At 38.9% G+C, this 20,873-nt stretch overlaps 1 protein-coding gene and 1 pseudogene across 4 annotated transcripts in view; one reads left to right on the top strand and one right to left on the bottom strand.

Annotated features, from left to right (window-relative positions):
* The window catches only part of LOC149037206 (cystathionine gamma-lyase-like), a 47,134-nt pseudogene extending 37,533 nt beyond the window's left edge, over window positions 1-9,601 (bottom strand). Inside the window, exons 1-10 of the transcript XR_016180918.1 lie at window positions 9,214-9,601; window positions 9,054-9,135; window positions 8,129-8,220; window positions 6,992-7,104; window positions 6,412-6,495; window positions 5,782-5,830; window positions 4,826-4,883; window positions 4,145-4,342; window positions 3,524-3,645; window positions 3,298-3,353 (exon numbers count right to left, since the gene is read on the bottom strand). The product of XR_016180918.1 is annotated as a cystathionine gamma-lyase-like (transcript). The remainder of the gene's footprint in view (window positions 1-3,297; window positions 3,354-3,523; window positions 3,646-4,144; window positions 4,343-4,825; window positions 4,884-5,781; window positions 5,831-6,411; window positions 6,496-6,991; window positions 7,105-8,128; window positions 8,221-9,053; window positions 9,136-9,213) is intronic.
* A 74-nt stretch (window positions 9,602-9,675) lies between these two features.
* LOC149037205 (uncharacterized) lies at window positions 9,676-20,362 on the top strand. 3 transcript variants are annotated; one of them, XR_016180913.1, is made up of 4 exons: window positions 9,676-9,890; window positions 18,321-18,661; window positions 19,222-19,368; window positions 19,641-20,362. XR_016180913.1 is itself a non-coding variant. In XM_089186803.1 (3 exons), the coding sequence occupies exons 1-3, from the start codon at window positions 9,888-9,890 to the stop codon at window positions 19,287-19,289; spliced, it is 234 nt and encodes a 77-aa protein (XP_089042929.1). In that variant the 5' UTR covers window positions 9,680-9,887; the 3' UTR covers window positions 19,290-19,367. The 3 variants fall into 3 exon arrangements, 1 of the variants encoding a protein (XP_089042929.1); XM_089186803.1 differs by lacking the exon at window positions 19,641-20,362 and having other exon boundaries at window positions 9,680-9,890; window positions 18,321-18,483; window positions 19,222-19,367; XR_016180914.1 differs by lacking the exons at window positions 9,676-9,890; window positions 19,641-20,362 and adding an exon at window positions 16,052-17,795 and having other exon boundaries at window positions 18,321-18,483; window positions 19,222-19,367.
* The last annotated feature ends 511 nt before the right edge of the window (window positions 20,363-20,873 follow it).

The following is a 20,873-nucleotide window of genomic DNA, read 5'->3' as shown; positions in this document are numbered from 1 at the left end:
TTTATAACTTTAAGATCATGAAATTTATTAATTAAACTAAGTTTTAGTAAATCTCTACATTGATATGGATTTTCTCATGAACCAGCAATCAATTATGTTAAATGGAAATTGCCAATTAATCCAATGTACTCTGTCACAGATTTGCTTTCTAACCTCAAAGGACTCTTGGATTCCATGATCATAAAATATTTTTATTGTGATGCAAATTAATGTCTCATGTTCACTGATGTGCCAAAATCATCAAACATTCATTAGCTGTTCCTTGGTACACAACTTCCACAATAATTAACAACAATTACATCGTTATCTACACTTAAAGAACTTTGTTAGTTATGAACATAAGTTGCTTCCCTAACCTACATTACTGGTTGCCTTTGTTAGAAAAACTTGGAACAGTCAAGCTCAGTTGCCTCAAACACTGTCAGAGACTTTTTGTTGACATTATTTTTAGTAGAAATTTCATGCCTTAGACAAACAAATTCAACACCTAATTAATCTTTCCTTTTTCATAATTGTTGTTGCTGTTTTTTTTTTTCAGTTTTGTGCTCTGTTTTCGGGACTAATTGCTGTAATTTGTTTTGCTGTTTTTATTCTTGCAAAACATTTTTGTAAGAGCTCCAATACTTGTGGATCATCCACACACTTTGCAAACATTTGGCATGCAGACAAGACAGAGGTAGTCAATGTTCCCTTTGAGAAAAACACCTTTTAAATAACGTCTTCAATTTACTTTATTTGAAACTCTGATCTGAAAATATTTGTCAACAAGACTTGTTAGTAGTGAGAAGTACATACCAAGTTTCCTTTCATAACTTAATTTCTTAAATGTCTCAATCACTGGATCTCCCAAAAAATATTGCATCTTTTTATTTTTGGTGCAAAATACAAGTCCTTCTTTATATACAAATGAAAAGTGCAAGTCACACTTCAATAATAACAGCTCTTAAGTTTACTTGTTGTTCTTCTCTGTCTGTCAGCTATCAACAAAATTGTTTTATACTTCGGACAGTGCATAACTATTTGTGGACTAGAGTTCCAACGCACCTCTATAATCGCATATAGTTACTTCTATCTCTTGAACAAATGTTTCTCCTTTGTAAGACGCACTCTACTCTGTTGTCACCACTGCTTCAAGTTCAGTGGAAACGACGGTAAAATTTCCGCACAGCCCCATCCTACATTATGCATTCAGTTCTTGAACAGAGAAAACAATGACAAAAACAATACATTTCCGTTGGGAAAACAGATTTGTTTTACAATAGTATGGGGCTGTGCGGAAACTACCGATTTAGGTACTGGTACACTGGGATCATCTTTGTATCTCTTATAATTCCTAATGTGGTATCCTTCTTTTATAAATATGAGGGTAAAAGACGATTTGTAGTCGCATTCAAAGCTGTGATTGGCTTGTGTTATTTCTCACCTTTGCCATGAACACAACTCAAGTGAGTTTCGAGTCTTTATTTCCTCGACAACTTTCGGCCACAAATCGTACATTTGTAGTACGATCGATTCTTGTCGATTATTTCTACATAGAGTGAACTCAAATCATTATTTATATCACCAAGGTATCCATCGTCTAGAAGCAGAGAACCTGTCGGAGAAGTCAGAATGAAGTTGTAACAATCGGCAAGCCAGCGGATTCACTTTGCTAGCCAATGACAAGTCCTAAAAGATCCACGTGATCATGCCCGTGATCGGAAACAAAGAAGACTCCATTTCGCGCTCATCTTTGAATGTACTTTTCATCGGTTGATCGCTTTTCTCAACTGTTTTGCTTAGTATAACATTTCTAAAGATAGCTTTTATTGTGGTTCATTGGGAAAACGAGAACAGCGTGAGTGTTGTAAACAAATAAGAAAGCCGTTGGCGCCGTGGAGTTAAAAGAAGGGACAACAGTTGAGATATTGACTGGTACAAACAAGGGTCGAGTGGCCATCTGTAAAGCTACGATTTTGAAAGTTTGTGGTGAGTATAAAACATTGCGATATTCGTTACGTGATCAAAATCTTATAAAAGAATAGATGTAACGGGTTGAATTAAGCTTACATAACGCTCGGTGCAACTGAAACTAGAATAATTCTGAGAATCGAATCGGTCACTTGCATGCCGCAGTTTCTTAAGCTTATGCTTTACAATGAAATAAATCTATCAGTAAGGTTTCAAGATTCCTTTAGTCACGTTTGGGAACATTCAAGATTCATAATAGGAACTGTTATTAAACAAACCTTATTACATAAAGAAGCCCTCCTTGGTAAAAACAAAATAATGTATTCAGCCCTTTTTTTAGTAAAATCTATGGGAGAGATGTACCACCGGTAACTCCAATATAAAGTCACTCAATACAACAGAGATTTCTTGATTTGAAAATCGAATGAATGCCCTTTTCCTTATAGCCATCTTAAAGGCCTGGTCTGAGCTTTAAATATATATATTTATATATATTATTTTTTTTCAAATTCAGATGTCATGTAATCCAGATACAAAATGGTCAAGCTTCTTGTAGACAACCTCATTCAAGGCCAACTCATTGTGAGCCCGAGGAAAAAAATACAAATAGCAGCTAAGTTTGCAGCTTAGGATAACTTCATTCTAATTTATTGTTACAGTTACAACAAGATTTTAATTTAAAAAATCAATTTTATTTATCTGTAATTAACCCCTTCACTCCTGGAGTGCTTGGTTTTCAAATATAATTTAAGATATTGTATTTTATGGAAAAGAATCAACAGATTTTATTCACAATTTGTGTCAAACCAAATTTAATGATTGATTAGGATATTTTATATGAATAGCTGTAGTTGAGGATTAATCTGTATGAAGTTTTCAAGTAAAGAAAAATAAATCAAATTCCATCCTAATATTACCACATGTTGATGTTAATAATTAATCAAAAATATTTTACATGTAAGCCTTAATTAAGCTTGTAAATAAATTTCATTGAATACTTGAATTTTAGCTGGGTTTTTTTTAATTTAAAGTATTTAATTTTTATCGTTAGCCTCAAATTTTTGCTTAAAATTCCCAGTAATTCTTAAAAATTCCTAAAAATTCCTAGAAATTCCTTGGAATTTTTAGATTTACAGCTTTTCAGGGAAAGTCATTGGTTCTCTGAGTTGGAATTCCTAGGAATTCCAAGTCCTGTTGGCTATAAACTTGGAATTTCTGGGAATTTCTAGGAATTTCTAGGTTTTTGGAACCAGAGTTGTTATGGTTGGGAATTCCTAGGAATTCCCAGTCCGAATTTACTCTGAAAATTCACACCTTTATTCCTAGGAATTCCAAACTCCATTTTGCAAGGGTAATTCTGTCAGGCTTTCAAAACCACCAAGACTCTCGGCAAGTGTAAATAACTGAAAGAAAACGATAAACAAAGACTCATGGCATTCAGTGACATGAGACATTAAACTTGTAAGACAAATGGGTTTCCTTTTGGATTTCCCGAATGCCAAAGGAACTCCAACCTTAAGCCTAAATAGCATTAACTTTATGTAAAAACTATTAAATAAATATCAATAGTTACCTTAGATGATTTGAAAAACTTTCTGGAATTCTCCAAATTCCCTTTAATGAAAAAAGTCACCATACCACCAAAGCCTGTCATCTGTTTTTTAGCAAGTTCATGCTGTGGGTATGATTCCAGACCTGAAAAAAAGTTTTACATCAATGATGCTGTACCATGTAAATATATCTACCTCATCAATAGTTTTTGAGCAGGTCTGTTTAACCCTTTAATTCCAAAAGAGACAAGCATGTAATTTCTCCTTACAACATCATCCCCAGAATCAAACATTAAGGGCATGAGAATACAGGAAATGATCATCAACCAAAGAAGCTCTTGTTTGTTATACAAATTCTCCTTATCAGCACCTTAGGAAATGTTTAGAAAACAGTATGGAGAATCTACATATTGATTTTAGGGTGTAGAGGGTTAACTAAGAGATATGCTATCTCTTCACACATGTTTCCATATGCCTTTCAATTAGTTCTCCAAACCTACCTTTGAAAAATTTGCATTCACTATAGAACTTATTAGCAATTTGTGACCAAACTAACATACAATTTCTAACTGCCAGTGTGTTACTTCATTGCAGCTGACCTCTTCATAGAAAATACCACCGCAACTCTCCCCTCCCTAACATACCTGGATACATAACTTTCTCTACCCTACCCTACCCTATTTCCTTCCAGAAATTTTGCAACAGCTGTAGCATTAATTTCATGTTGACGCATTTCTCACAGAAATGATTACCTATTTACTTACCATTTTGAAGGAACCTCAGCCTGTTGCAGATTTCATCATTATTTGTGCACATAACTCCCATCACTGTGTCAGAATGACCTGCAGTTGTCAGCAATAATTCTATCAAGCAAGTGTGTGGGGTATTCACAACTTTCATAACACTATTTTATTGTCCGCTGGTATGATCTATCAAGCTATTTCTGGCATCGTAGGCTTGGCTATAATATACTGTATTCACCCAGCTAGTGCTTCCCAGAATTAAAAAGCACCTTAATTTCTTCTTTATTAGACACAACAATAAAGAAAAATGGTAGAGCAAAAAGAAGGAGTGAGGGGTTATGGAGATGTTGGTCAGGGCTGTTTTGCAAAAAGGGAACAATTGTAAAAGTTAGAATCTTCCAATTTGTGGACCGAATTTGCATTTAGCCCCTCCCCAAATGTAAGAAAACTTAATTATTTATTAAAAATCAAAGTGAGGTATCCTACTTAGCCAGAGTTATCACACTCAGACAGCTCAGCAATGGCCTATAATTTCAAAAAGAGAAATTATCAAAATGAAACCCTCATGTAAAAGCTCCATACCATTCATGTACTTTGTCACTGAGTGCATGACAACATCAGCCCCAAGAGACAATGGGCGCTGCAAAGGAATATTTCACAAAATTTTAATTTAAGATAAAGATTTTACCAATCTGTTTAATTCACTGTGAAAAGGTGCCAAGATAACACCAAAAGGTATTCCCTTATAGCTTGTACTTATCTCTTAACTGGTACTTGGTAATCCTGTTTTAAATCTTATTATACATTCAAGTAACTATCTCTTTTCTAATATGCTGAAATTGTACAGTGAATTTACCAAATCAGCACCTGGGATGTTAGCTAGCTTCATTTAATACAATAATCATGAAGATCAATATCAGTATCTGGGCAACTGCCCACCTATCCCTCCCTTAACCCAACAACAGTCAATTGATAACAAGTTAGGGTTAATGTTGGATTAGGGGAGGGGTAGGTGGGCAATTGCCCAGATACTGATATTGATATAATCATGTTAAGGTCACTCAAGGTTGCAGGGATATCTTGTCATGTATGATTGCAGTGCATGATTTCTAAGGATAATCATGTCAAGTTTGCAAGCTTTGTGTTGCTTGCCATCATTGAAGAGGCAAAAACATTTTTTTTTTGTTCAATGTATAATAAAATAATTATCAGATTTGGTTTTAGTGATATCCAGAAAAATCAAGGTCTTGGTAAGGGTTATCAGCCTCAGCCTTCAGCTTTGGCAGAGAACCTGCACCGAGACCTTGATTATTCTGGATATCACAAAAACCTCATCCAATGATTGTTTATTATCAGTTATTTAGTATGTATTTTAAGTCACTGTACTCATTACAGCCTTAACCCTTCGACAAACACTCTCACTGACCAACTATGCCCATGCCTTTCTGGCCTTTTTATAAAATTATCCCGAGAAAATTAAAAGAAACCTATATATCCTTAAGTAATAAACAGGCCAAAATATATTGCCACTCAAATACCTGAAAATATGATGACATTAAAAGTATTATCCACCACTAAAATAACTCCCTGTCAGATAAAAGATTATGGATATGAGATAATTTTAGTATTGAGAAACATCTGCATCCAGTATGTGGATGGACACTCAAGCCACTTAGCTAAGGCCAGAAAAACTCTGAGTTTGTTTCTTAGAGGTCTGTGCATAAAGTTAACTGCTTCCAATACAAGTTCTTGAGAGTCATTTTTTTTCCTGCGGTCATTGCACCAATTCAAACAAGTTTTCATTTGTTTGACTAGTTAGGGGAACAGATTTAAAAAAAAAGTGTAGTGCAGGTGCAGAGATTGACAGAAAATTATTCACACCACATCAACCCTTTCACTCCCAAGATCTAATTAGTAATTCTCCTTACTATCTGCCATACAATTCTTATGATGTTAGTTCAGAGAATTTGGTATTGGATCAACTAATAATCCCATCATTGATATTCTTCTCTATTCTCATCACCTGCCTGCTTGATATTGTATTGACACTGTAAGGAGAACTTCTGTCTTGGTCACTTGTTGGAGTAAAAGGGTTAAAGCAAATTGTTGCTTTGACCTAAACCTTTAATGTCTTGCAGCAACCTGTTGCCATTTGTTAACAAATGTACCTCATGTTGATGAACAACCTCAGCAGCGCCTTGGATGTCCACAAGTTTCAGTAGAGGGTTGGTTGGAGTCTCAATCCATACCATCTAAATTGAATTAAAGGCAATAAAATAAAATTTTTTTCCTCAAATCTAAAAAAGCATAGTATGCATATTAAATTATATATTTTTTCACCTTGGGAGGGTGTGGTGCCTTAATTTAGCTCTTCTAAAAACTTGTGCGAAAATTGAAAGAATTATTGATAGGTAAAGAGAAGATTTCTCTATCCCCTTTTTCATAAGTTCCATTATTCTCCCCATTGAAGCTTAATTGATTACTATTTAATTTAGGACCAAAAATTGATAGATAACACATTTAAAGATGAAGTAATTTTAACAATTCCTCCTCTTAATGCTCAATCCTCAAAAAATTATTAAGCAAAATATTTTTTTGAGATCACTCAGAAGCAAACTGCATTCTTTCACATGAAAACTTCTGGCTTACCCTCAATGTATGAGAGCTGTCATACTAATATTCATCAGTAGTGTGTAACATGTAATTATAATAGTTTGCTGAAAAAGCACCACTGAAAATTTTTTTAACCTTAGTTTTAGGTTTAATGGCAGCTTTCAGTTTACTCAAATCACTTGCATCCACCATTGATATTTCTATTCCCATATCTGCAGCAGCCACTTTTGAGAAGTACCTATTGGTACCTGTCAGTACAAAAAAAAATCAGATAAAATGTTTTTTATAAAAAAGCTGTGTATTATAGAAGTTGGGTCCACACTAGATCTGGAAATCAAAATAAGCACTTGACAGCTGTCTGTACTTGTTTTTAGACACAAAAAATTTGTAGTTTGCCTCTATAAACTTTTCAACTCCTGTGATTTATGATGTTGATGTGATGTTGATGTTGCTTACTCTGACTGCAAACTTAGTACTTTCAATAATTTCGGGCCTTTCACATAATAACTTGAATGCATTACTGCCTTTCTTTCTTTCTGGTATAATGATTTGTTGTATACTGTAATAAAAATACACCATACAACTAAAATATATCATGTAAAGAACTCTCTTAATGACATGTAGCAAACTTGGAATCTGCATACTTTACTTTATTATAAGCCATAGTTTTGTGTATGTCTTCTGTGTTTATTCACTTACAGCTTATTCAGTAACTTTTGTATATCTCTCTTGTACTTTTATGAATCAGGTTATTAAAACCTTAAATCATCAATGGTAAAACATTGTCTCTACTTTACAACATGGTTTTCCTATGCTTAACCCTTTACAACCTAACATCAGTATGCATGTTCTCCAAACTGTTCTTTATATATTTCTCTAGATACTGACAAGGGAAGTTTGTTTAACAGTCAAGAGCTTCTTTAGTTTGTGGTCATTTTCTTTATTCTCATGACCTTGACGTGTGATTCAGGGGTGATATTGTAAGTTGAAATAAGATGCAAGTCACTCTTGATAGTTACAACAGATTTATTGTGTCTTGCTGTTAACACAACTTTAAGCTGTGACTCCTGAAAAAAGTTGTCTGATGGTAAAACAATTATTGAGCATCATAATTTTGAAATATTGTGAATTGTAGGTTTGTTATCAAACAATTATTTTTCCCAGTCAAAAGCAAATGATTTATCAGCTCCCCATTGCCAAATCTCAAGATTTTGCTTGACACTATCCAATAATTATTAAATATCATATAAATATTATTCAATCACTGCACACCTCCATAAACATCATCCACGCAAACAATGTGTTCCCCACTCTTAAGTGAGTCAATAACATTGTGGCTGACAGACCAGAAGAGGTAGCCAAGCCTAAGGATGTGTCGAAATAGAGAGGTCGTGCCATTAGTAATTATTAATATCAACTTGCACATTTCATAATAATTTTGTAACACATACTGGTACTTCTTAGTCAGTTCTCAGTATTCATTCTCCCCTCTATACTCCCCTAAGTCTGACTATTTTGTAACACATACTGGTACTTCTTAGTCAGTTCTCATTATTCATTCTCCCCTCTATACTCCCCTAAGTCTGACTATTTCTAGTTGTGGAATTACCAGACACATTGAAAGTTCTTATAAATAAGCCAAAGTCTGTATTGTTCACATGTAGACTCAACTGCATAAGTAACATTCATCAGTAGGACTACATGTTCAGGAAATGTCTTGTTACCCACCCCAAGGATAGTCAGCAGAAACACCAGGTGGGTGGGGGGGGGGGAAGTCTCAAAGCTTGCCAGAATCATCAAATCCCAAAAAAGAAACGTGATGTGTTTATTGAAGAGAGAGGTCAGAGAGCATAACAAAGGTATTATAGATTTTTCACAATTGAGGTTATTTGTTAGGGTTTTCTGATCTCTGCTCTTTTATGAAAACGATTGGGATTGCCATCAAACTTTTTCATACCCCGGCCACGATTTCTCATGAAGCAATTCCAACTAACCCTGGGGCAAGAAACATGTTTGTGCATTTTCCATTAGAAGTAATCACTTTGAAAACCAGTTTGACAAAATATTTCCAGCAATTATTTCTGTTTTCTTCAAAGCTTATAATGTGGACTAATCGTGATGTCCTTATAAGTAACCAAAACAAAAATTTTATCCACGTGTGGGGTTCACGTGTAGAAGAAAGGCTACATTTCCTTACCATGCTTGGCACCCTCCAAAGCCGCCACGCAAGCCTCAAAGCAGTTCCTGGTAGGGTTCCCCGATCGCGAGTATTCGAACCCCTAGAAGAAGCAGAAAGATCAGAGGTACAGCAGCGTTGATCGTTGCAAATTTTTCACGTAAGATGACGAGAAACTCACACGATGAACTCCTGGGTCATCCTGTTTAAATGTTGTAGCCATAGAAATCGGCGGCACAACTGCCCTAGAATTCCACTGTTCGGGTTCTTGGCCAGCATGGATCGCCAAAGTTCCGAAATGCGGAAAGGGTTTGAGATTCTTTTGTTCGGCTTCGTTCGCCATCTTGGAAGAAGAGGAGAGGGTAGACCGGGGCACAAAGTGACGTAATACTCTAAACAACAACAACCTGCTTCGTTGCACAATCATCATGGCAATTGCGGCTCAAAATATACATTGATCTCCCCAAAATTACTCAAATGGACAAACATACTGGCTCTCTAAAAGAAAACAAACGGGCTCCATGCTAAAACAAGTAGATTATTCTCAAAAAGAAAGGTTCAAAGCTCGATGTAACCGCCCCCTCCCCTTAACACACCCCAACAGTTTTGAGCCACGCACGCCGCCGGCTCCAGAGCCCCCTCGGATTTAAATATGGCGGCCTCTTAATAGCACACTAGCGGCTAGGCCGGAGAGGGATGTGAACACATTACAATACTAAAATGGTTTGGTAAAATTGCCAAAATTGGTATTTATTACCATGCGTGGTAGGAAATTTTACAGCGTGTTTTAACCAAGAGTTTCATTCAACTACATATATCTAACCCAAGGTATCTTTCTGGACTGGAATGTGAGAAATGGTATGGTACTATGTGTTAACTAACTTTGTAGGTATAATTTTCAATAGTTTGTCTGAGTATGTCTTTTGTAAACTTTGTCCTGTTTACTAGGGATAGAACTCTGACGAACGAGACTCAATTAGACTGTTTTATTTCGCTCTCGTATTCGCTTATTTACATCAGGTGTGTAAAAAGCTACTCTGCAAAATTTGTAAGAAATCACTCTCTTATACGATATTTTCTACATTTTGATTGGTTGTTGCCGAGTACTGATTTAAAAGGGTCATTCAAGGTTGCGTTAATTATGTAAACCATTCAATGTCCATAGTGTTCGCACTCATCATCTGACATGTGTCACGCACGAATCAAAGTCTCCGACACACTCCCCCATGCAACATTGCGTGCAAGGGTGCATTCACCTTGGAGACTTAACGAATTCAACTAAACGAAAAAGTCCTCTATAAATCAAACGTTTCAATTAAGTTCACAATTTTGAAGTTCAGTGAAAAGGAAATTGTGATTCATTGTTCATCTTCAGCAAGGTCCTGGATTCGGGCTCTGGCAGCAACTGCAGCATCCCGTCTCGGCCTGAAAACTAGTGCGTTTGGGTTCAAATCTGCTGTGGGAGTGTCTGCATGTGTTTCACAGGCCTGGTCGCAGTTTAGCTCAAGAGGGTACAGGTGTTGAACAGGCCTCTCTAACATGCCGTTTGCTGTCTTGAGTTGAACTGCGCGGATGATTCCGTCCTTCCCGGGATAGGTTTTGTTTACTATCGCCAGTGGCCAACTCCCACGATTCTTGTTTTCGGTCTTTATAGTTACGACATCTCCAACATTTGGCTGAAATTTGGCCGCTTTGTGTGTCAGGTTGTGCCGCTCCCTTAAAGCTGTTAAATATTCTCTCTGCCACCGCCTCCAGAGATTGTTCTTGCAGTTCCTGAGGTATTTAGCGCGTTTGCGTAGGTCCAGGTCTTTGATCCTCCCTGTTTTCTCTTCTGGCAGCTGACTCGTTCGCTGAAACAGGAATGTTGACGGTGTAAGTGTTGGTAGCTCGACATCATCTTCTACATAACTTAATGGACGTCGATTGATTTGTGTTTCCACGTCGAGCAGTACCTCGCTCAGCTCAGTCCAGGTAAGTACACCTCCCCCAATGACTTTGTACATGGCGGACTTTACGACTCCAATGAACCGCTCGAATTGACCTCCCCACCAAGGAGCCCGGCTTAAGTTAAATTTCCAGGTTATGTCGTAATCTTCAAGGAGACTTTGGAGGCGCTCATCTCCTCGCAATTGGCGAAGCCATTTCGCAGCCTTGATAAAGGTGCCTCCATTGTCTGAGTAGATAACACGCGGTCTGCCGCGGCGAGCGATGAGGCGTTTAAGACAGGTAATAAAATTGCTTGTCTCTAGACTAGACAATAATTCTAGGTGCACGGCTCTGGACAGGCTACACGTGAAGATAACCAAGTAAGCTTTCTCCTCGCCCTTCTTGCGTTGTTTATACTTGATAGGACCAGCAAAATCCGTGCCAATAACTTCGAAGGCTGTTCCACCATCTGTACGGTCTGTAGGCAGTAGTCCAGGGGGTGGTACTGTTAAGGGTGAAGCTATGAAACGTTTACAGCCCCAACAAGCAGATCGCACAGACTTCACTAGCTGTCTCAGGGTTGGGATCCAGTACTGTTCACGAATCGCTGCCATGGTAAGGGCCACACCTCCATGCAAGGTTTCGACATGAATCCTCTGTACAAGCTTCCTCGTAAACACGGCGTCTGCTGGCAGGTACACTGGGTATTTTCCTTGAATTCTCCCATGACATTCGAGAATTCTATCTGCATTGGAAACGAGGTTGAGTTTCTGCCTGGTCTGTTCAAAGTGCGGTTTCTGTAAATCTTGAGACTGGACTCTTTCTATCCACCAGTTCTTGGTCTCTTGAATGTCTTCGCTAGTAAGAGGTCCCTTGCGCACCCTGTGAGTGGTGAACCGTCGCACCCAAGCTTGGATGCGAAGAGCTCGGCGTAAATCATGGCGTTCTAGGAGTTCGTCGAACACGTTCCGTTCTTGTTCAGGTTTCTCATTTGCTAGGCTTAGCACTTCTCGGATGACTTTTGCCTCTTCTTCTGAGGTTTCGGATTTCACGGTAACCGGGTTCTCTGGCCACATTTCAGGATTACGTAGCCACGCTGGGCCATTCCACCAAAGCTCTGCGTTGGTTACCTGGCCTCCTCGACTCGCCAGGTCCGCTGGATTATCGGTAGTGGGCACGTGTCTCCACTGGATCTGTGGGTATTGTCTTATTTTTTGCACGCGGTTAGAGACGAACTGTCGGTACTGACCATTTCCTACAATCCAGTGGAGGGCGACGGTGCTGTCCAGCCAACCGTAGATCATGGGTTCGGGTAGTTCTTTTAGAGCGTTTCTTACGTTGATGACTAAATTGGTAGCCATGTGAGCGCTGACTAACTCCAACCTGGGGACGGTTAGTTCTCTCTTGGCTAATCTTGCTTTTGCTGCAACCAGGGTTTGAGTGATTCCATCTTCTTGGCGTACGACTGAATACACCACTGCTCCAACCCCATAAGTTGACGCATCCCCAAACACATGTAGCTCAGCGGAGATGACTGGTTGTTGATAAGGTGCTAAGGGTCTTCGAGTGGTTACTTCCGCCGGAAGTGACTGCTCCCACCTTTGCCAGCGTATTTTCAGATTCTCTGGGATAGGTGCGTCCCATGATACTTTGCAGTCGCACGCTTCTCGGTAGATTTGCTTCCCTTGCAGTGTAATGGGGGACGCTAAGCCAAGGGGGTCGTACACTTTCGCTAGTTTGGCCAGTACTTCACGTTTTGTCGGTGCACTACTCGCGCTTGGGAACTGCACGGCGATAGTATCTTCGAATTTGTCCCATTTTACGCCCAATAGCTTTGACTCACTTGGCTTGACTAGTAACTGTTGTTTTGCATAAGACTGATCTTCGCTTGATGTGGCTTGGGCGCTGTTTTTACGTAAAGTAGGCTGGGCAACTTCCTCTCCTTGTGCAGGTTGGGTGTCATCTTCCAGCTGTGCATGATTCGAGTGCCATTTGTGTAACTCGAATGTGGCATCCTTCATAATTTTTTGCGTCACCTCCTTTCGTGCTTTTGCTTGCTGTACGTCTTGACCGCCTGTCAACAGGTCGTCTACGTAGAAACTTCGGCGTAGCCGCTCTACCTCCTCCGTTCTCCGCCCAGGTATCGAGATGGCATTCAAGAACCCCACCTAGTAGAAAGGGTGAGGGGGCGAGTCCAAAGATTACTCTCGTGAACCGGAATGTCTGCACCTCTGAGTCCGAATCTGTTTGCCAGTGAAAACGGAGGGCATCTCGTTCACTCTCGTGAATCCGGATTTGTAAGAAGGCTTTCTTAATGTCTCCCGCTAGGACAACTGGGTAGGCTCTCTGCTGAATTAGAACGTCCCATAGTTTGTTTTGCAGCGTAGGCCCTGGGTACAGACAGTCATTCAGTGATGGCGAATCGGGTGTCGCTCGGGCAGAGGCGTCATAGACGATCCGCATCTTTGTAGTTTCAGCGGACTTGCGAATCACGCTCTTGTGAGGAATGTAGAACTCTTTCTGTGGCTGTGAAACAGGGGGTGCCTTTCCGATAACGCCTTCTGCCAGCTGTTCTTGAATCATCGCGTCGTATTGAGCCGTCAGTTCCTCGCGTTGAAGTTTTCTACTGAGGTTCTTGAGTCGTTTTAAGCTACCTTCCTTGTTTGAGGGCAGTTCTGCGTGGTTAGCTTTCCATGGGAGGGTGGTCTCGTACCAGCCTTCTGGCGAGCGTGTTAGGCGTTCCTTAAACTCATCAAATACCATCGACTGGTCATGATCTGCTATATCACGCAATCCCAAGACGTCCAATCTGCACAGATCTTCGTAGTTGCTTTGACTTGTCTGGGTGAGAAGCATGGTGTTTTTGTCAAACTCCTTTCCCGGGGACATCAGAAACCATCCGAATTTGGTGAGTTCTGCGATAGGGTCATTCTCTTGTCCAATTCTTGGCTTTGTTTCCGTTTTAATTCTGGCGTACTCCCCACTGCCAAGCACCACGTGAACCGGAAGAGACGCTTTTGTGTCATCATCGTAAACATTTACGCCTTTCAAGTGTGGGTGCTTCTCAATTAGCGTGCGATAATTAGGGTTTTCAATAGACAACAACTCTGTCTTGTTCACTTTGGTAGCTTTGACGGACAGCGAAAATTGATGGTTGACAGATCTTAATTCGAGATCGTAGACCTCGAGTTTGGCAATTTTAGAGGACATCAGCATATCGATCGTTTTTGTCTGAACATCGGTTGGCTTTAAGCGAAGTAGTTCGATCAGCTTTGCCGACACGTACGAACTGCCGGCTCCAGAATCGATAAGCGCTCTGCATTTAATTCCGTTGACCTCTATGATGACTACTGGGAACAGACCCTCTCCAGTTTGGTTTGTTGTCAAAGCGACCCCATGTGCTGGTGGCTGGTTAACTTGGCTTGTCGGGTTTGGTGTGTCACAAATCGACGTGTGGTGACGCTTATGGCAGCGTTGACAGGCTGATTTGCTCGGACAATAGAACGCGCGGTGGTTCCCAGACACACAATTGAAACATAAACGCTTATTTAATAAAATTTGTCTGCGATCAGCGACATGTGTCACTCTTGTACATTCGATGGCTTTGTGATCTTCGCCGCAGTAAACGCAAGGCCAACAGCGGGGTTTACCATCGGCGTCCCGACGCGTGTGGTAAATTCTTGCTTGCTGGCGTACGTTCCGTTTTGTTGATTGCTGTTCTTGCTCACGCTCACGCTGGTTTATATCCATTGGATTTCTCCTGGTCCACAATCGAACTGCTTCTGAAAGTTTTGCAAAGTCCCAGCTTTCCCAGTCGGGGTCGGTCCGGACGAGATCTCCGCGGATCGCTGGCAATTTGTCTAGTGTCATAGACACCGCCCCATTGACTTGTACCAGTTTGTTTAGTGTCTGCAGGGCTTGCACACAGTACGTTAGCTTTTCGCTAAATTCACCAATTTTTCTCGGGTTTGGGCTTGATATTGAGGGGAGATCCAGAATCTCTTTGATGTAAGCTTTGACGATTTCTGACTCCTTTCCGAACCTCTCGCTTAGGATACTCTTCGCCCGATTGTATCCCTCAGCCGTGAAGGGCAACGCCTCTATTGCTCTTTTCACTTTGACATCCAGTAGTTCTCGAAGGTAGGTAAATTTCGTGATCGGTTGAGCGCCCGTTTTATCGATTGCTTCTGTGAATTGTCCCCAAAATCGTGGCCAGTCCATATAGGTACCGTCAAACTTCGTTATCATCAGTTTAGGCAGCTTGGCTTGTATGTCGCTTGGCGTCGTCGTCGCTTGTTGGGGGTGTGGCTCAACTTGGATTTCTGCCTGCATCTCTATCTTCGCTTTGTGAAACTTAAGTTCTTCTTGCTTGACAATTGCTTCTGCTTCTCTTTTGCGGTCGTCGATCCACGTGCACATTTTATCCACTTCGCAATCCGCTTTTTCCAGTTGTGCGTCGATTCCGCTGTTCCACGCCTCGATGTCGGCAATTTCTTCTTTCGCACCTAGTTTTGTCGCTTCTTCTTCTATCCGCATTCGATTTAGTTCTTTACTGAGGGACCGCAGGGTGGACAAATGTCTTTCGATCGCTTCTGACTTCCCTGTTTCTACGATGGTGTTCGTTTTACCAATGCTCATTTTAAGCTGTGTTACTTTGATATCTAGATTCGCTTCAGTCGCTTCCATCCCCGCAATCTTCGCACGGGCGGAAAATCAGGACTAAAATTATACTCACAACAGTTGTCCTTACTGTTATCCTTCAGAATTGTCGCGTTGCCGGAGGTGCCACGTTTTGTAAACTTTGTCCTGTTTACTAGGGATAGAACTCTGACGAACGAGACTCAATTAGACTGTTTTATTTCGCTCTCGTATTCGCTTATTTACATCAGGTGTGTAAAAAGCTACTCTGCAAAATTTGTAAGAAATCACTCTCTTATACGATATTTTCTACATTTTGATTGGTTGTTGCCGAGTACTGATTTAAAAGGGTCATTCAAGGTTGCGTTAATTATGTAAACCATTCAATGTCCATAGTGTTCGCACTCATCATCTGACATGTGTCACGCACGAATCAAAGTCTCCGACATGTCAGGGTAGCTGAGTGAAGCTGATAAGTTACAATGTTCTGCCTTTTTTTTTTTTATCTTAAACAAGGTCATAACATGAAGCAATTTTGTCTTCATTCTTTAACTCCCAAGATCTGTTTGCTAATTCTCCTCTCTAGTTTCCAGACGTTTCCTTGTACATTTGTTATAGGAATTTGTTGTTAGATCAAGATAACGACCTACTCTTTTGTTGGATATTGTACAAATAGTTTAGGGAGAAGTTACATGTAAATCACATCACACGGGAGTTTAAGGGTTAAACAGCGTGATGTGATACACTGCTACCTAAATTTCACTGAAGTTTGAAATATCCAGGACTTGAGCATTCCCCACAAATTTGTTCAAACTGCAGCTTACTAATTCTGCAGAGCAGTTGCAATATGCAACTCGAATGCTTATTTCACAATTTTGACAAGTATTAGTTAATCTTTCATTTACTCAGACTGAAGGGAAAATGAAATTGTTCATTAACTTGAAAGGTGATTGATAAAGAAACCTTGAGACTTCACCTTACCCAGACTATTTTTTCCATAAGCCTGGTGTAACCAACATGCCAGCAATAAATTTTAGATGAGTTTAATTTCCTGATGACTGGACTGAACTCTTCTTTCTACATGCCATTGCCAGTGGTTTCTAAGTAAAGTATTACAAACATAATACATCAAGAACGGAATGATAAATTACGAGATTGGAAATAACATAGGAAATACAAATAACAAGAAATATGTATAACATAGACAATACTAATAATATAGGAAACATGGGTCACTTGACAAAAGAGCAATTTACCTGACAATTCTGGAATATGGCTGGCATAACAATGTACTTGCAATTACCTTTTAACTCAAGCTCACACCTTTTTTATTTGCATGATCTGTGTGAAAGTCAAACTTACATGGCTAGTTGCATGGACTGGGGCTTTAAGGGGGGGGGGGGGGGTTGGTTTCTACACCTGGTGTCTTCTCTTGATTTTCTGAGCCAGAAGAAAGGAAAATGAAGATTATCAGAATTAAAGCTGGTTTGGAAAATCTGCAGATACAGTTTACAGGAAAAAATTGTAAAATGCATGCTTTGATAGACCCCTTTACTCCCAAGATCTCAATAGTAATTCTCCTTACTGTCTGCTATACAATTCTTGTAATGTTAGTTTGGAGAATTTGGTCTTGGATCAACTAACAATCCCCTGGTTGACATTTGTATTTATTCTCATCACTAGTCTGCATGATATTGTATTTATATTGTAAGGAGAAGTTCTGTCTTGGTCACTCATGGGAGTTAAAAGGTTAAACAAAAAAATGTATTTTATCCTTTTACTATCAGTTGATGTTCAAATGTTGGTTCAACGTCAGTGTCTGAGAAACTGCTCACCTACCCCTCCCTTAATACAACATTAACCCTCACTTGTAAGCAGTTGACAGTTGTTGGGTTAGGGGAGGGGTAGGTGCGCAGATGCTGACATTGATCTGAAATGTTTATGGTGTATCTACAGAGTTTTTTACTTTTTCGCCATTTATAACTTTTCAGTTTTGACAGTATTAAGAGGCCTTCAAGGGAAGAATTTATTATTTGTCTGCTCATCTTGAATTATGCATGCACTTGATAATTTAATTTTTAGGAAGCAGAAAACTGTTTGGATGGACTGACATTTGTTATTACAGGAATCTTGAATAGTATTGAGAGAGAGGTGGCGGCAGATTTGATTCAAAGATATGGTGGAAAAGTTACCCACTCAGTGAGCAAGAAAAAGAGTTATATTGTCATGGGATGGGATCCTGGGGAGAGTAAACTTTCCAGATCCGAGGCACATTGTAATGTACAGCTCAAAAGAGGAAAAAATAAGAACTGTGAACATAAACATATAAGCTGCACCTTTTTCCCTAAATTTTTATAACAAATCCAGGTGCGGCGTACAGCTAAAACACCTGGGAAACTTGCCACAAATTTGCTTAAATTGACACAATTCATTGACAATTTGTAAGTCTGTATAGCAAACTAACAAGAACTGAAAAATTTACCTTGGTAGAAATTTATCATTTTCTTTTTGTTGTTGGCTTCTAAGAGTTTTTTTTTTCCTTGAGCATAAACTTATATTTCTTGCTGTGGAGTTCATCAAATGTTTCTTTGTTAAGAAACCTTTTTAACTGGTTAAAGGTCATCTTTCCTTCCTTGAATAGCTAAACATTACTTGGCAAGAAACCTATGGTTTCTTTGTTGTTGTTGTTGTTTCTTTTTTTTTACTTTGGTGCTTATCTGTTAGGTTAAGCAAAGTGGAACATCACAAATAGATGAAGACGGTCTGTTTGAGCTTGTCAGAACAAAACCAGGCAACGAGACCAGCTCTGAACCAGCAAGTGTGGAGAAGAAGACAAAGAGGAAGGAGAAAGCTGAACCAATGGTTCAGGGAAAAGATCAGTTTGAAGGTGATTTGTCACAACTGGGTGTAAGATCTGTGTCATCTCCAACAACACAAACACCATCATCATTACCTGCACTGAAAGCTGGGTGTTTCAAACCTTTCCAACAATCAACACAAGAGCATGACTTCACTGAAAATTTAATTCACACTTCAGCTGTATGCCTTAAATTATTTCCTCACCAGTAAGCATATCCTACATGTATTGTGTGATGATTACACTTAGTGAATATAATTTCTTTTGTGTGCATCTAGGTACTGTACATGACTTTGTATTAAAATTACTGATAACATAAAAATACATGCATATGTATGTGATATACATGTACCAGTAAAATGTCATAAGTGCCATAGGCTAGTGTGCAACTGATAACATAATTTGTTAATCCTCATTTCCCTTCTTCCATCTACTTAATTTACAGTGTCACTCAGTTTTTCTGTCTGTCTGTCTGTCTGTCTGTCTGCTCTTTTGTGTATGTTCATTCTTCCAATTACTTTCTTTCTATCTGTCACTTATTCTCTTTGTTCTCCTCTGTCCAGTCACCCACACATCAGTTTTACCACTACTCTAAATTCCACCTTTAGGTTCATCTGTTGGATCATTTAACTGTACTTCCACCTGTAGACTTGTTTGTGTTACTTAAATTGAGTTACAAGAAAGTACATTTTTTTTGTTTTTGTTGCTTTATGTTTTTAATCTACATAAGATTTTGACAGTAAAGGTAATTTTTTTGTGTGTGTGCAGGAGAACCCAATCTGTTATGGGTAGACAAATATCAACCTCATGCAGTGAAGCAGATTATTGGTCAGTAGGGTGATAAGAGCTAAATGAGAAAGCTGATGAACTGGCTGAGAGACTGGGAAAAGAATAGAAAGAAACCAGCCTCTAAATGTGAGTACACGTGTATCTGATTGTCAAGATGCCTTTCCCTTAAATACATGTACATGTAACTTCTCTTCAGGCAATAATGCAAACAGTTCAGGCAAACTGATGCAGAAAGCAGATGAAAAAGTTTGGGTTGTAACCAAATAGGGGAACCATTCTAGTGGGGGAGTAGCAATTCTCCTAGTCACCTGATGCTACTGAAATTAATTTAAGCTTTGGCAAGATTAGTCCTCTGGCTCTTGTGCTGACTTTACCTTTGACTCTTTAACTCCCATAAGAGACCAAGACAGGATTTCTCCTTACAATATCAATACAATATTGAGCAGGCAAGTTATGAGAATAAAAAAAAAACATTAATTAGGGGATTATTAGTTGATACAATACCAAATTATCCAAATCATATGAATTTGATGGCAGACAGTAAGAAGTAATAGTGAGCTCTTTGGAGTAAAAGGGTTTAGTGCATGAACCTAACCTTAATCTACAGATATTTTACAGAAGACCTTAAATTGAGTTGTGATGCAAATGTTGTCTAGCTGTAGGCTGAATACCTTTCACACTGAATCTAGATTGTTTCTTTATTCCTACATTCAGAGATACATTTTTTTAAAGAGCTGTAACTTATGAACTTTGATGAATTTATTTCACTTGACAGTCCCTTATACATGTAGTTAGTATGTTAGTAATGGAATCACAATTGTAAGCATATTTGTTTTGTACAGCTTCGTTTTTCAACAAAGACCAAGATGGGTCGTCCTTTAAGGCAGCTCTTGTGTCCAGTTTCCTAGGAGTTGGTAAAATCACATCAGCAACACTGGTTTGTGAAGAGCTTGGTTTTACGTACATTGAAATGAACGCCAGTGACACATGGAGCAAAAAGACCTTGGAAGAACACATTTCTCAGTCACTGAACAATTAAACCATGGATGGCCTTTTGACAGGTTGTCAAATTTCTGTAAGATTTGGAATTACTTTGATATTATTAAAGATGCTTCATTCATTCTTCTGTCTTACTAAACTGATTTTCCACTGTAGTTAATTTATTATAATCAACTGAGTTGGTAACGTAAATTGACCACCGAAAAGAATCTATACATTGCTGCCTACGCCTGGCTTATAAGTTAATATGAAATTCAATTATTAATGATTATTAATATATGCATTACTTGTACCCAGAAAAGCTCGCTTTTCAGTTGGTACTTGAAATCATTAAAATTTACCTGACTTTTCGTTGCCAATGATGATAAGAACTGCCAGGGTTATTTAGCACGTTAGTGAGATCTTTAAAATATTGTGCTAATTGCTAAGCCAAGGAAGGTTTTGTGGTAAATTCAGGACGGTATGAGACTATATCACATGCTGAGAGGCTTATACCTTTTATAGTTGATTGAATGAAAATGCCATTGGCTTTGGTACCAAGTAATGAATTGCCTTTTGTACTTTTAAAGCATTGACAACAGATCAAATAAAATATGAAAGTTCGGCGATGTAATATCAAAGTGCTTTTTACA

The sequence above is a fragment of the Pocillopora damicornis genome, chromosome 11, assembly GCF_964200805.1.
Source record: "Pocillopora damicornis chromosome 11, jaPocDami1.2, whole genome shotgun sequence".
Lineage (NCBI taxonomy): Eukaryota > Metazoa > Cnidaria > Anthozoa > Scleractinia > Pocilloporidae > Pocillopora > Pocillopora damicornis.
Note: the sequence above shows the minus strand (reverse complement) of the source record. Positions and strands in the feature narration are given on the sequence as shown.

Excerpts from the sequence above, each read along its gene's own strand:
- LOC149037205 (XM_089186803.1), top strand. Across the intron at positions 18,484-19,221 it reads GGGAAAAGATCAGTTTGAAG|GAGAACCCAATCTGTTATGG; the intron begins GTGATTTGTCAC and ends GTGTGTGTGCAG.